Below are 14732 nucleotides of genomic sequence, written 5' to 3' on the forward strand. Positions count from 1 at the left end.
TGGGTAAAGATGGTACACTATTTCGTTACAACACGACTCAAGTTCAAGATAGAATGGCAAAGTTCGTTATTCAACGAGGTTTGCCGTTTAACCACTTTGATGACCCGGAGTTGACGTCGTTGATTCGCGAAACTCTACAACCGAGATACACACATGTAAGTCGTACTACCTTAAGACGTCATTGTATCAGGTTGTGGGAGTGTGCTAAAAAAGAGTTAATCGAGTCTTTTCATTCTTTAGAAGCCATGGTTAGTTTAACTACCGATGTTTGGTCGGCACCACACGGGTTGCCCGAATCATACATATGTGTCACCGCTCATTGGGTTGATCCTGTGACATGGCAATTGATGAAACGCACCATCGCTTTTGAAAACTTCCCGTTCCCACATACCGCCGAAAAATTGTTTGAATTACTTGATGAAGTTATAACGACTTACAACTTGAGAAATAAAATATTTTCGATTTCGTTTGACAACGCTTCAAACAATACTAAGGCGGCTGAAAAATTTATCATTAAATATTCACCACCTTGTTTCGGGGATTTTTTTCATGTCCGATGTGTTGCACATATCATCAACTTGGTTGTTCAAATAGGTCTTGACAATGAAAACATTTGTGATGATTTAAAATACTTTAGACTTATGTTACAAGATGTCTTCAAAAGTGGTAAAAGAAGACATCTTGAATATAAGAACTATTGCAAGTCGGTTGAAAGAAAGTATTTGGGGCCGAATTGGGACGTTCCAACCCGTTGGAACTCAACTTGTCATATGTTAAAGTGTGCTTTTGCCCAACGCCAAACTTTACAAGCTTTTCATAACAATCTTGTTGAAGAACGCGAGGCCGATATGTTTCCGGAAAGTGTTTGGGTCCAAGTCGGTTATTTGTTGGAGTATCTTGACGTGTTCAAAAAGTCAACAACAAAATTATCGGGAGTCTATTACCCTACTAGTTGTTGGGTTTTGCAAGAATTGTACTATATGTCTTGTGTTTTTAAAAGCTTTGCGGAGAAGAACAAACTCTTCGAAAATATTGTTGCGGTGATGAAAGAAAAGTTCATAAAATATTTTGAAAACATACCGCCGGTCTTTACTTGTGCCGCCACATTAAACCCCTATTGGAATGTTAATGGGGTTGAAACAACGATTGAGGAAATATTCGACAACTTAGGTATGCACGAGATTGACCCGAAGTTGTCGACGGAAGCGAAGGACAAGTTCCACAGAAACCTTCAAGACCTTTATGACCATTATTTTCAAATGTATGGTCCAAGCACGAGATCGTCTTTTGTGAAAAAAACAACAACTAGTAGGCCGTGCAATGACCCACTTATAAACTTGATGAATGGGATTCGTGAATCGGCATCTAAGAGGCAAAGAGGAAACACACCAAGTAGCGAACTTGGTCGATATAGTGGAGCAAACTATGTTGAGGGCGCAACGGTCGACGAAATTCGCAATATTGATTTGTTGGCTTGGTGGAAAGGTAAACAAAACGAATTTCCCATTCTATCCGCCATGGCTCGTGATTTGCTTGCCGTACAAGCCTCAACGGTTGCTTCCGAATCGGTTTTTTCTCTTAGTGGGAGGGTGTTATCTATGCGAAGAACAAAACTAACTCCCGAGTCTCTAGAGGTTTGCATTTGCCTAAAGGACCATTTGGATGCGGTGGATCGTGTACAACACAAGGCGAACTTTGAAGACGAAATACTAATAGAGCGTCATATTCATGATGAGGAGGCGGAGGACGGGGTTTCTTCCGATAACGAAGACGAGGGTGAAGACGAGAATGAAGACGAAGAAGAGTTGTAATTATTTGTTTTGGTAAAATTATTTGTAACTTGTTCAACTAATATTTAGTTTTGATTTGTTTTATTATAATTACTTTTGTTACTCATGATTAATTTTTGTTACTTTTTTAATAACGACGAACATTTTATTTATTTAAAAAATAACTATTACAAACATTATTAAAACATAAACGATACTAAACATAACAACTAAAACATAAAAAACAAAGTCCGTCGTTTTAATCCGGGAATACTTATTTTTGGGTTTATAACTTAGGGCCTTGTAACATAGGACAGTTTATTCCTTAATTATAGAATAATCTTTGTCGTTGATGGCAAAGCAATATTTTAGACAATTTAAACATAAGATATATCGGTTTCTTAGCTCGATTTTGACTTCTATATTTTTTAAAAAAGAAACGAAAGATAGGTTTTTTTTATTGAAAAGCCAAATTATATAATATAAAAAAACAAAATAACGTCAGGATAGAAGCAATAAGCCTAAAAAGTACAAAGAAGATTAAACAAGCTACCACCAACAACTAAAGTGAACATACATAAAACTTATAAAAGAAAATTAACAAAAATACCAATCAATGTTCGCCCATCTAAAAGACAAATATAACTTGCAGATCCGTTGTTCACGTGTAGTGGAAGAGTTATAGGTTAAGTTATGGCTCATAACTGAAGGGTGGTGTTTTGTGTGTGTGTGTGTAAGGGAGAGAGATAGATGGGTAATAATTGAACGAGAGTTATAGGTTTTTTTTTACAAGTATACCACTTTTTACAAAACTCTCCAATGTTGACCGAACCCCCACGTGTCGTAAAACGCCTAAGTGTGAAAAGTTTTTATTACACATGATCTTATAAAATATCGTGACATGTTACACATCCAGACAATTAGATTTACCAACTAAAATGAGATTAAAGTTACAAAGAGTAACCACATAAACTGAACTGTTTCGCTTTTCGTTTATAACAACCAAAAATTAAACCGTTTATAACAAAACCCGATCCATCACAACAAAAAACTATCATGAAACCAAAGATTATAAATTCGATTGACTAATAGTCAAACTGCACCGACACATGAACAATAAAAAACAAACATGTCGGGGTTTATTTACAGCGAGTCAGCGAACACATGAATATTTACATGTAATCTGTTTTACCTGTAAATGATTCAAGAATATTACCATATAGTATTAAAGTCCATAAACACATCAACTTCTTCTCACAGAGTCGATCTCTCAAATTAAACAACAAACAAAAAGCCTCATTTTCTCACCATTAAATAACACCAATACATTAATATACACAACCACTACCACACCCATGAATAAATAAAAGAACAACAAACACATCCACAAACTAAATCAACCGGCAGCGGCAGTGGTACACAACACGCATCGCATCCGAGAGCCACCCGAAGGGGTATCTTGGTCGTTTTCATCTTCTTCGTCCTCCATATAATCCCCATTAGTATACGAGTTACCAGACGCAACTCCCGACGACCCCTTTTTGGAAGTTATACTATTAGTGGAATCCATTAAACAATGCAAGTGGTACGCGTGACAACAAAAGAACACCATGACGGATGCACCTTGAATCGACAAGGGGTCGAAACATATGCAACATCTTCCACCCGCTCGGGTCTTTGATTTGGCGTCCATGGATTTTAACACGGGGGCTCGCTCCATTGGATTATTTCCATCGTTCATGTTGGAACGTGATTCTGTTTCTTCATTGCTGAGGTATATTGAGCGTCTTGCTTCTTTGTAATATTTTACCAAAAGGTTGACAATATCCGCCTGACAATATCACATTAACAGATTAACAATATTTCAAAAAGATAATATTAGAGTTAAGTGTGTCATTTTCGTACATGAGGTTTGGCTAACTACGCAACTTTAGTACATTTTTTTTTTTGCAAATCGACACCTGACGTTACCAAAATCAAGCTATTTTAGTACTAAAATAGTAAAAAAAAAAAAATATTTCTTATTTATTAATAACACTGTGGTGAAAAATAAATTAACCAAACTACTTTTTTAACAAAAATAAATGACCCAGCCACTTATTTTTAACAAAAGTAAACAAACGAACCACTTTTTTTAAAAAAGTAGTATGGATCATTTATTTTTGTTAAAAACTTGGTTCGACTCTTTTTTTATCGTTGAAAATATAATTCAGTCCGTTTGTTTTATTTTTTTTAAGTGTGGTTCGGTTCGTTTACTTTTGTTGAAAAAAGTAGTTCGGTTAATTTATTTTTTACCACAGGGTTAAAATAAATAAAAAATTACTATTTTACCCCTGACTTAACGGAAAAACAGACAGGGTTGACGAAAGGTACTAAAATAGCATGATTTTGAAAACGTCAGGTGTCGATTTGCATAAAATTAAAAAAAGGTACTAAAGTTGCCTAGTTGGCCAAACCTCAGGAATGAAAATGACACTTAACTCGATAATATTATAATGTTAAGTATGATACAAAACCAATACCTTGAGTATATCATTACAACCGTGTCTCAGAGAAGTTTCGGTTCTGTAATCTGTGATAATCTTGACTAAACGATCCCTCAGCCTGAAATTAACGAACCAAATAACCCAAAATATAAATGCATCCGACGATTAATAAATAATAACATCAAAACAAGCAATAATTAATAATTATACTAACCGAGGGATTTCCAAACCATTAGGTACAATGTTAACTATATAAAGGGGGTCAAGATTGCCGACAGTATGCTCTAACAATACACCAACCTAACAAAAAACGATAATTATATTATTTTAAATCTAATCTTTTAAATTTAACAATTTGTGAGGTTTTAAGATTTAATATTACCATTTCAGGTTTATCAATACACTGTCTAATAAGTTCTTCCCACAAGTCGTCGTCATGTTGCATACTGACAAATTCTACCGCCTGTAAAAAAAACTATATTATATCACTTTCTCAAATACAGTGAACCCATTTGTCAATAGTAAATTAAAAAATTAAAAATCAGGAACCTCTTTTATATCCCCTTGTTTGTTGATAATAACAGCAAGTGCTTGTTTCGTGTTTCCCATTCTTCCGAGAATGAAAACTTGCTCACTTAGTAAATTTTTGTTAACACAAACTTCATATGCCTAAAAATCACCTTTTGTTAGCATCAAAAAATACATAACGGAATACAAATTATTGTAGACGTTAATTTAGTAAACCTTTTCGAGCATATAATGTTGACTACTACGAAGAAACGGAAGTAGCATTTTTTGATCATATTCTGCATAAAGCTCCACCTGAAGAAAAAAAATTATATCATTAATCACAAAAGAATATATATATATGAAAAATATAATGTAACGTTTGAATAAAACATGACACCTGCATGTCGTGAAAATCTCTGCCAGCATGAGGATTAACTTCGAATAGTGAATGCAAATACTCATATAAATAATATCTGGAATCACATTGTGTTTTTGAAGCCAGAAGCTGGGATACAACTTCAGCAGGGGTAATTATGTCCCTGTATTGAACTAACAATGAAACCGCACGTTTATGATCAATCTGCATTAGCTGGACCACCTGTAGATAATATATAAAACATTCACAAATCAGTTGATAAAACAAATAGATGGAAAAGATGTAAGATAAAATGTCCTCGCACCTTCTCACGAATGACATCATGCAAGTTATGCTTCTCGATAAACTCAAAGATATCTGGCTTCATAAGCTGAAAAACAGAATTTCAAAAATGCAACAAGTTAACGGCATTTACAAAGCAATAATTCATATGACAAAACAATATATGTGAGCACTTACATCAGCATAAATTGCAAAAGCTTTCTCATATTGCCCATCGATTTCATACAACACTGCAAGTGCCTAACATATCATTATATCTGAGAGATTTAGTATGCTTAATATATAGTTCAAATGTACACACATTGTAACAAGAAATACATGCTCTTACCTCTTTGAGTTCATCACTCATGGATGACGTGCTAAGTTGGGGCTCTATTGCTGCAATGACAGGTAATGCGGAGTATATTGCAGGTGGCCAAGATTTCACAGCAATTAAAAGATCCTTATGTGATGACGGTATTGTTGCCAGAGCCACAAGAGCAACCTGCAATTTTTAAACGTATTAAAACCATCAAAGCAATCAATTAACACGATATTTGTAAAGTTTATACATTAAGTTTATCACATACCTCATAAGCAGTATCACGTAGTACTGGATTCTCGGTTGGGATGTATGGAACCAGAACGGGAAGCTGACGGAGATGAGCAAAGTGGAAAACCCATCTGTGAAAATTAAACGTTTTAAATAATAAATATTATAGTTAAAACATATAATTTGTGATTTAATTTAAAGGGAATATGATATCCTACCTCTCCCATGCCGTTGCAGAACCTCGCAGCACTTTGGGACATAAAGATGCTGCTTCTGCATACTTCCTTTCTACAATCAAATGATCCAGGTATCTCGACCCCACCTAATAATTTTTTACAAATTATTGTTAGATAAAAACTATATGTGGTAAAAAGATAAATATTTACAGTTGTTACACTAAATGCTGACTAGGCAAGTTCAGTAACTTTATTTAATTACAGGTTTTCTAGGGCTTCGTAAACGTTCGGCAATGTGTCCGATTATTTTTTGTTCATTTGCGTGAGCTAACGTTTGTTAATGTTTGTCCGTTAAGGTCTTGTTCATATTCGTTTGTTTATGTCTGGTCATTGAAGAGTATTTATATTATACATTTTTAAAATTTTAGTTTATTATGTCAAGTATTTTCGAATAGTTATGTCAAGTACTTAACTTTATATGATTATGTCTAATCCTTGAGTTTAAGAATGTTGATCTTTATATTTCAAATTAATATGTGTTCATTTGTGCTCGTTTATCAACTTAACGAACGAACACGGACAAATCATTTTCTTAATGAACAAACACGGACAAGAAGTTCCATTCGGTTATGTGTTTGTGAAACGTTTGTTTGTCCAATTAATGCTTAACGAACGAACATGAACAAGGTCTCGTTCGGTTCGTTTACAGCCCCAGGATTTATGTAAGCAGGCAAAAAACATTATAAACTTAAAGGAAGTTAAAGCAAAATACCTCGTCAAGAAGTTCACTACACCCTTGACCAGCTTCAACAGCTGCTAAAGCTTTCTCGTGCCACCCGTGTTGAAGAAGCCAATTGATATGATCTTCTGCATCCCTGCAATCAGAAGCAACGCACACTTCATATATGACAAATAATGGCAAAAATAAATGAAGAATTGTTACTAACCTAGGTTTGGCAATAACTACATCTTTTGGGGACACAACATAGTATAACGGTTCATCACCAGCTGCCCATTGACCCCCTGCATAGCTGCTACCTACATTTAAAACATGTAAGTATCTTGTGTTACTGAAATAACTAGGAATGGGCATGAACATGTACCTGTGAAAGGAACATGAGCAAGAGAATAATCTTTAGCTTTGTAATGCTCAAATCCAAGTACAGGTAACGCATCCGTCGCCAGCTCATCATTGTTCCATGTCACCACATGCACTTCTGGTCTTTGTGCATTTCCCTGCTTAATGTAGAGTTACATGTATTATAAAACAATATTATTATAAATTTATAACACAGCAAGAGAAAATGAAGAATTACCTGTCGTGATGGAACACTGCTACTAAATTCCTTCTCTCCATCTTCTTCCCCGGGTATATAAGCTAAAACAACCAAAGAGTCACCAAACGGAGCAACTCCCGATATGAAATAACTTGTTTGAAAAGATGCCACAATATCAACTTGGTTCATGTTGGAGGTTGTAATTTGCCTATATGACCCATTTACCCCTCTGTCTTGATTAGTTTTTATTGAAGCAATTTTTATAGCTGTTCCCCAACCAATAACAAGAAGAGCATCATCCTGATATCATCAAACAACTTGACTTCAACTTTAAATACAGTAACTAAAGTAACTAGTTTATTGTCACTTACGTAATAATATCAGAAATGTTCACTGTTTTGCTTACTTGCCAAACTAAGTGAGGAAGAAGAAGCTCGGGCCGTGGGCTTCCTTTAGGTCTTTCAATAAATGTAACACGTTGATCATTAGCAGCATCATAAACTTTTACTCCCGCGTCATTAGCCCATGCAATTAAACTTGTTCTCCATTTAACTGCATGTATTGGACCTTCTCCGGAGTGTAAAATCTATGCAAAAGGATGTGTTTTGTTTTTTAGTTCAGAAGACCAAAAAAATGACATAAAAAGGATAAATTGGAGAACAAAATACCTGATCACGGTAGCCTAACCATTTTTTAACATTAAAATATAAGTTTCCAGCCAAACCACCAGCAACGAATCTTCTAGATGCTTTTCTTGCATAATCTGGATCTAGTGCAATAGCCTTCATAGGGCAATGATACTCAAATTTTAATTTCTCATCGGTGAAAAGACTGATGATTACAACAGACCCGTCATCTGAACAGCTTCCAATGAATTCACCCTCCAAGTCGAAGCAAAGATCATTGACTGCGGCAGTATGTGCCCGGAATTCCTTAATCTGTAAAGAACATTAGATGCATAGAAATTCAAATATGAAGGAAATAGTATACATGTGAACATTAATTAAAGCTCATATGAGATGTTGAATATAGAGAAAATTCAAAAATAAAACAGTGTATAACTATAAGTTCATTCAGAAGACATGCTTATATTAGACAGTTGTTGCAGCTGGCAACATTACTTGATCAGTAATATGAAGCAAAGTAAAAGCAGAACTTTAGTTCTCAGTCATCTTGATGCACATGAATAAGGTGATTGTTATATGGGATGTTGTGCAATGTAAAGTGTTGCTAGCAGACCTAATACAGCTACGATGGAGAGAATAAATCACAAATGGTATTCAAGCCATCCTAGTGTTCACTTTTTTAGTTTTTTAAGCCTGAAGTGGCCACATCTGGAGAAGAAAAGCAATGAATATTGGTCCACAATCACCTAATTAAACTTACAAGCTGCACAATAATCCTATAAGCATCATCATCCACATCCAACATTCATGTTTCTGAGTGCTTTGATCATTACTGTGTCCCTTTTTAACACTTAAGTGTCTCAATCGCGCCATCTTTTCTTCATAGACTAATGCACTAATCCATTAATAACAGCAAATTATCCAAATGATCATATTCAATTAGGTAAACAAGAATCAACTAGGACATCTAGCATTTTCCAGTTAATCTGGTATTTATTCTAGCATGATCTCAATTGAAGCAATTTGTGCTTCTGCTAAAACTATACATGTCACAACAATACTGAATATGACAGAAATTGAGCTCCAGATCTTTTACCAAGCTACTACTCATTCAATCAATCAGTCAATCAAACTACCTCATCCTCAATTGTGCCAATTTGTGCTTCTACCAATTTATAAATGCCACAACAACACTGTATATAACAGAAATTCAGCTTCAGATCTCATATCAAGCTACGAACAATTCAATCAATCAATCAATCAGTCAGTCAATCTAATTCCTAAATTAGCATACCGCGTAACTGAATTCCAACCTGTAAAAACACTAAACACACAACAATCCGCAAAACTAACCGATTCGATCAAATGAAACAATTCAAACCTAACCTGTTTGCCAAGGAAATCGATGATATGATCTCAATTGAAGCAAATTGTGCTTCTATTAAAAATATAACTATCAAAACAATACTGAATACTACAGAAATTCAGCTTCAGATCTCATATCAAACTACTAATCATCCATCCTTCAATCCATCAGTCAATTAAATTACCTAAACTAACATACATCCTAATTAAATTCCAAACCTATAACACTAAACACACATTGAAAATCACAAAATTAAGGATGCAATTAAATGAAATACATCAAAACCTAGCACCAACACCTTACCTTATTATCATATTCAATTACGTTTACAGAAGTCAACTAGGACACCTATATGCAGTATGTGTAATAGCATGATCTCAATTCAAACAATCTGTGCTTCTACTAAAACTATAACTATCACAACAATACTGTATAATATTACAGAAATTGAGCTTCAGATCTCGTATCAAGCTAAGAACAATTTAATCAATCAATCAATCATCCATCGGTCAGTCAGTCAAATTACCTAAACTAACCTACCGCATAGCTGAATTCCAAACCTAAATTAACACTAAACACATGACAATCGGTAAAATAAACCGATGCGATCGAATAAAATAAACCTAACACGAGTACCTAACCTGATTCCCTAGGAAATCGAGGATATGAACGGAACCTAGCTTCTACTAAAACTACAAATATCACAACAGTACTTATTATAACAGAAACTGAGCTTCAGATCTCGTATCACACTACTAATCATTCATTCATTCATTCAATCAATCAATCAAATTACCTAAATTAACCTACCGGATAACTGAATTCCAAACCTAAATACCTAAATTAACACTAAACAGTAAACACACAGCAATCCGCAAAATGAACCGATGCGATCGAATGAAATAATTCAAACCTAAATACCTGATTGCCTAAGAAATCAAGGATATGAACGGAACCGGCATGAGTACCAAGAGCGATCATGCGTTCCGCCACAACAACATAATATTACAGAAATCTCAACTGAAGCAAATTGTGCTTCTACTAAAACCATAACCATCACAACTATATAATATTACAGAAATTGAGCTTCAGATCTAGAATCAAGCTACGATTGATTAAATCACTCAACCAATCAATCAGTCAGTCAGACAATCTAAATTACCTAAATTAACCTACCGGGTAACTAAATTCCAAACCTAAATACCTAAATTAACACTAAACACATCCGCAAAATGAACCGATGCGATTGAACAAAATAAAATAAAATAATATAAACCTAAATACCTGATTGCCAAGGAAATCGAGGATATGAACGGAGCCTCCATGAGTACCGAGAGCGATCATGCGTTCGGCCACAGCAACACACGACGCTGCATCACTCGATAACAACGACGGCACCGTGCCTCCCATTCTCTGGTACCTAAGCCGCGGCTCATCTTCTTCTTCATCATCCTCTTCTTCTTCTTCTTCTTCTTCTGTATCTTCTTCTTCTTCTTCTTCTCGTTCATCGTCGCCTTCAGTTCCGTTATCGGAAGGCTTCCGGTGAGACATTGCCGGAGATGTGTGTGTATAGAGAGAGAGAGGTGATGGATGGTGCGGGGTTTGGTTTGTGTTGTGTGGTAGTTTTGTGTTGGATGGGTTCCAGTTTGTTTGTTTTGGTTGTTTGAGTGTTTGTTAGTTGTTAAATGGCGAGGACGTGCAATATTCGGTTCGGTTATTAGCATTAGCCGAACCGATTAGCATTAACTGAATCGAACTGATCGGTTATCGGTTCGGTTCGGTTTAGTTAATTTCGGTTAATAATCATTATCAAATTTGGGTTAAAATTTTGCTTAAAAATACATGAAATGAATGCTTAAATACATGAAACGAATGTATAATTACATGAAATTGAGGTATAAATATATGAAATTGATATATTAGTACATAAAATGGAGATATAAATACATGAAAATAATAGTATTAAACAATTAATACATATAATAAATGAAATAGAGGAAAAAAGGCTTTAAACTATGAGGGAAAAAATGAAGAGTTATGTTTCGGTTAACGATTCGGTAATTGATCATCCCTATTAAATGTTTAACTAGAGGACACTGGTTGCAATTTCACATTCTGTTTGATTATTACACCATGCATTTTACGTCATATGATGCTCAGTCAACATTTCAAAATTTTACAAAAAACAATCATAGTATGTAAATGGTCACATCTCTGCTATAATCATTATTTTATTCCTCCCATCTCTCACACAAACGCCACCCAAAATGCCTGGGGGAGATGTTCCCAGATGTTTTGGCATCAAAAAGTCCCAACTACGAATGGTCTTTAGTATTTCAAGAACACTAGATGTGAGATGTGTACTTTAGTATTTCAAGAACACTAGAACTACAATTTTGCATTTTATAAATAACTTTAGTTAAATAGTAAAATGGTTAAATAAGGTCAGTTTACTCACTATACTAACCGATGTGTGTAAAGAAAAACGAAAATAACTTATAAAAATTTATATCGAAACGTGGATAAATATTAGTGTGTTAATTCTAGCAAATAAATTTATAAATGTGTATAAGGTCTTCGTCGCCTTCCGTTTCCGTTACCGCATGGCTTCGGAGGAGACATTGCTGGAGATATGCGTAGAGAGAGAGAGAGAGGGAGAGAGAGAAAGAGAGTATGAGAGAGGTGATGGTGTTTACGCTTTTTTGGACCAATTTTTGGACCGAGTTGAGTTGGTAGTTTAGTTTAGTTTAGTTTTGTGTTTGGATGGGTTCGAGTTTGTTTTTGTTATGAGTGTGAGGATTATTAACTAGAGGACATTGGGAATCAACTGATTCTAGTTGGGATTTGCAATTTTCATCTTTTGTTTTTATATTACTTGTTTCTTCCCATAAATTCCATAAATATAACATTTAAATTAAGGGATAATAATCGAAATGTTCAATATCCGTTGATTTTTAATCATTCACTCGATGAAAATTTTAGTCGACTAGATTCTCCCATTTTCCTAAAACCGACAAGATTATTTCGACTTCCAACGAGATAGTTTTAGTGTCTGGCGATATTATTTTGGCTTCCGACAAAATCACTCTGGACAAGTGGCAGATTTGGTTGGCCAAAATTATGTTAAGATAATGATTAAAAAGTTGGCATGTCGACAGGTATTAACGTGGATATTTTAAGAAGAGTTTGGGCAAATGGACACTCTTTTGATGTTGATTAGTCAAATGGACATTTTGGTCATCCTCTTCTTCTCAATCGTCCTTTTCATCTTCTTTTGTATCTTCTTCTTCGCGTTCGACGTTGCCTTCGGGGTTTGGATTGTGTATTAGGTAGTTTGGTTTTGTATTCGGATGGGTTCGAGTTTGTTGGTTTGAGTGTTTGTTGTTAAATGTTAAACTAGAGGACATAGGAATGAACCGATTCTAATTGGGATTTGTAATTTTGATATTTTGTTTTTGAAAAGTCAACGGGTTTTAGCATGAATATTAGAGAAGAGGTTGTTCAAAAGAACATTTGATATTTTGATATTTTTTTATATTACTTGTTTCTTTTTATAAATATCACATTTAATTTAAGAGGATGACGACAAAAATGTTCATTCAATGCTAAATGCTATTAACTCTGTTGACTTTTAATCATTAACTTGATGAAACTTTTAGTCAACCAGATTATTCCACTTGTCCTAAAACCAACGAGATTATATTGGCCTCTGACAAGATTGTTTTGCCGTCCAAAGAGTTTAGTTTGACTTCCGACGAGATTACTCTGGACAAGTGACAAAATATGGTTGGCTAAGTATCATCCTGAGTTAATGATTGAAAAGCCGGGTCAACGGGTTTTAGTTATTAATATTTTTGTTAGTAAATAAAATTCAGTTTAAAATAAATAGTATAGTATATCGATATTTTATATCTATATGTATAGTATATAATAAATAAAGGATCTTTCATGTCACATGTCAGTCTTCATATTCATTTTCATCATTTTTCTCCCTTATCTCTCTCTCTCTTTTATTAGAAAAGCGATTTCTTTCTAATAGTCATAGTAATAAAACACATTTATATAGAATTATGCTTTATTTTAAAAACTCTAAAAATTTAATTATTTGTTTTCAATTAATAGTAAATGGAAATCAAATTACATTAAATTATGAAATATACACTTCAACATATAAGATATACAAAAAAATATATATATACTTTTATGTACTGAAATTTTTCACCCTTGTAGGCTGTAGCACACGTGTTCTAAGCGAGGTGTGTTAACAAAATTGACGTTGACAATTATAATACTTTGAAATTTGAATGAATAAATCATAAAACAATATCAAAACTGACCGGTTTAATGTGTTGTAAATTACCTATGAAATAAGGGTCACGGGTGCTATTCTAGTAGGCAGGTAGGCAACCGGATTATTCGAAATTTATTACATAAGCAAAATCATTGTTTATAACATAAATCAGATGCAAGAACGAAAACAGAAATTAACCAGATGAATAAGTATAATCGAGTTGAGGTGTACACTCTCTTAAATTTGTTTTTGTAAGGTAAAACATTAGTAGCTGTGACAAATTTTATGTTATTTCATGTTTGGATCCACCACTTATAACCTAAGAATAAAACTGATTTAACAACTACTAATAGGTAGAGGTACACAAAAAACCCAAACCTGGAGTCGGACACGATAAAAATACCCGAAACCGGTTTTTTTATACCCGGGTTTTTAATACCCTAACGCGTACCCGACCCTACCTGTAGGGTAAGGATATGGTATGTATTTCAGTACCAAAACCCGGACCCTGTACCCGGTAATACCCGAAAACCCGAACTGGTTCAATACCCGAACCGGGTTTTTCAAATACCCAATCTATACCCGATATTACCCGAAAATAACCCGGAAAAATAATCCTAAAAGGTGCAACCCCTTAAAAAATCCATATATATCCGAAAAAAAGCCAGAAAAACTCTGAAAAGAGAATTTTTTTTCAATACCCGAAAATAGGGTATTCAAATACCTGGTTTTAGAATACCCGACCCGAACCCGATACACATGGTATGGTTTTTAGAGATAATACCCGAACCCGGGCATTGCCAACACCCGATTTTTCAATACTCGGTCATACCCGAACCCGGTTCCATACTCGAACCCGGGTATTTGAAAAAACCCGATTTGTGCACCTCTACTAATAGGTAATTAAACCTTTTAATATGCAAACGAGCTTTCACCCTCAAAATTAATGAGAATACACATTACAGAGTTCATGCAAAACAGAACATAAATAAATAAATAAATAACAAAAATAACAAAAAAGCAACACACATCAGTCAACAC

At 34.5% G+C, this 14732-nt stretch overlaps 1 protein-coding gene across 2 annotated transcripts; it reads right to left on the reverse strand.

The window, feature by feature from the left end:
• Nucleotides 1-2891: 2891 nt before the first annotated feature.
• LOC143563519 (vacuolar protein sorting-associated protein 41 homolog) lies at nt 2892-10963 on the reverse strand. Of its 2 annotated transcripts, XM_077051043.1 has the most exons (20): nt 10357-10463; nt 10042-10076; nt 8077-8346; nt 7815-7994; nt 7448-7708; nt 7235-7367; nt 7079-7169; nt 6904-7006; nt 6174-6277; nt 5993-6086; nt 5752-5907; nt 5601-5663; nt 5446-5511; nt 5163-5363; nt 5000-5077; nt 4805-4924; nt 4638-4718; nt 4470-4555; nt 4292-4373; nt 2892-3600 (listed from the first exon to the last, which is right to left on the reverse strand). In XM_077051043.1, the coding sequence occupies exons 1-20, from the start codon at nt 10379-10381 to the stop codon at nt 3166-3168; spliced, it is 2664 nt and encodes an 887-aa protein (XP_076907158.1). In that variant the 5' UTR covers nt 10382-10463; the 3' UTR covers nt 2892-3165. The 2 variants fall into 2 exon arrangements, with proteins under 2 accessions (XP_076907158.1, XP_076907157.1); XM_077051042.1 differs by lacking the exons at nt 10042-10076; nt 10357-10463 and adding an exon at nt 10685-10963.
• Between the last annotated feature and the right edge of the window lie 3769 nt (nt 10964-14732).

This window comes from Bidens hawaiensis, unplaced genomic scaffold (genome assembly GCF_021521415.1).
Source record: "Bidens hawaiensis isolate Kalapana, Puna unplaced genomic scaffold, B.hawaiensis_p1.1 tig00021494_1, whole genome shotgun sequence".
Classification (NCBI taxonomy): Eukaryota; Viridiplantae; Streptophyta; class Magnoliopsida; order Asterales; family Asteraceae; genus Bidens; species Bidens hawaiensis.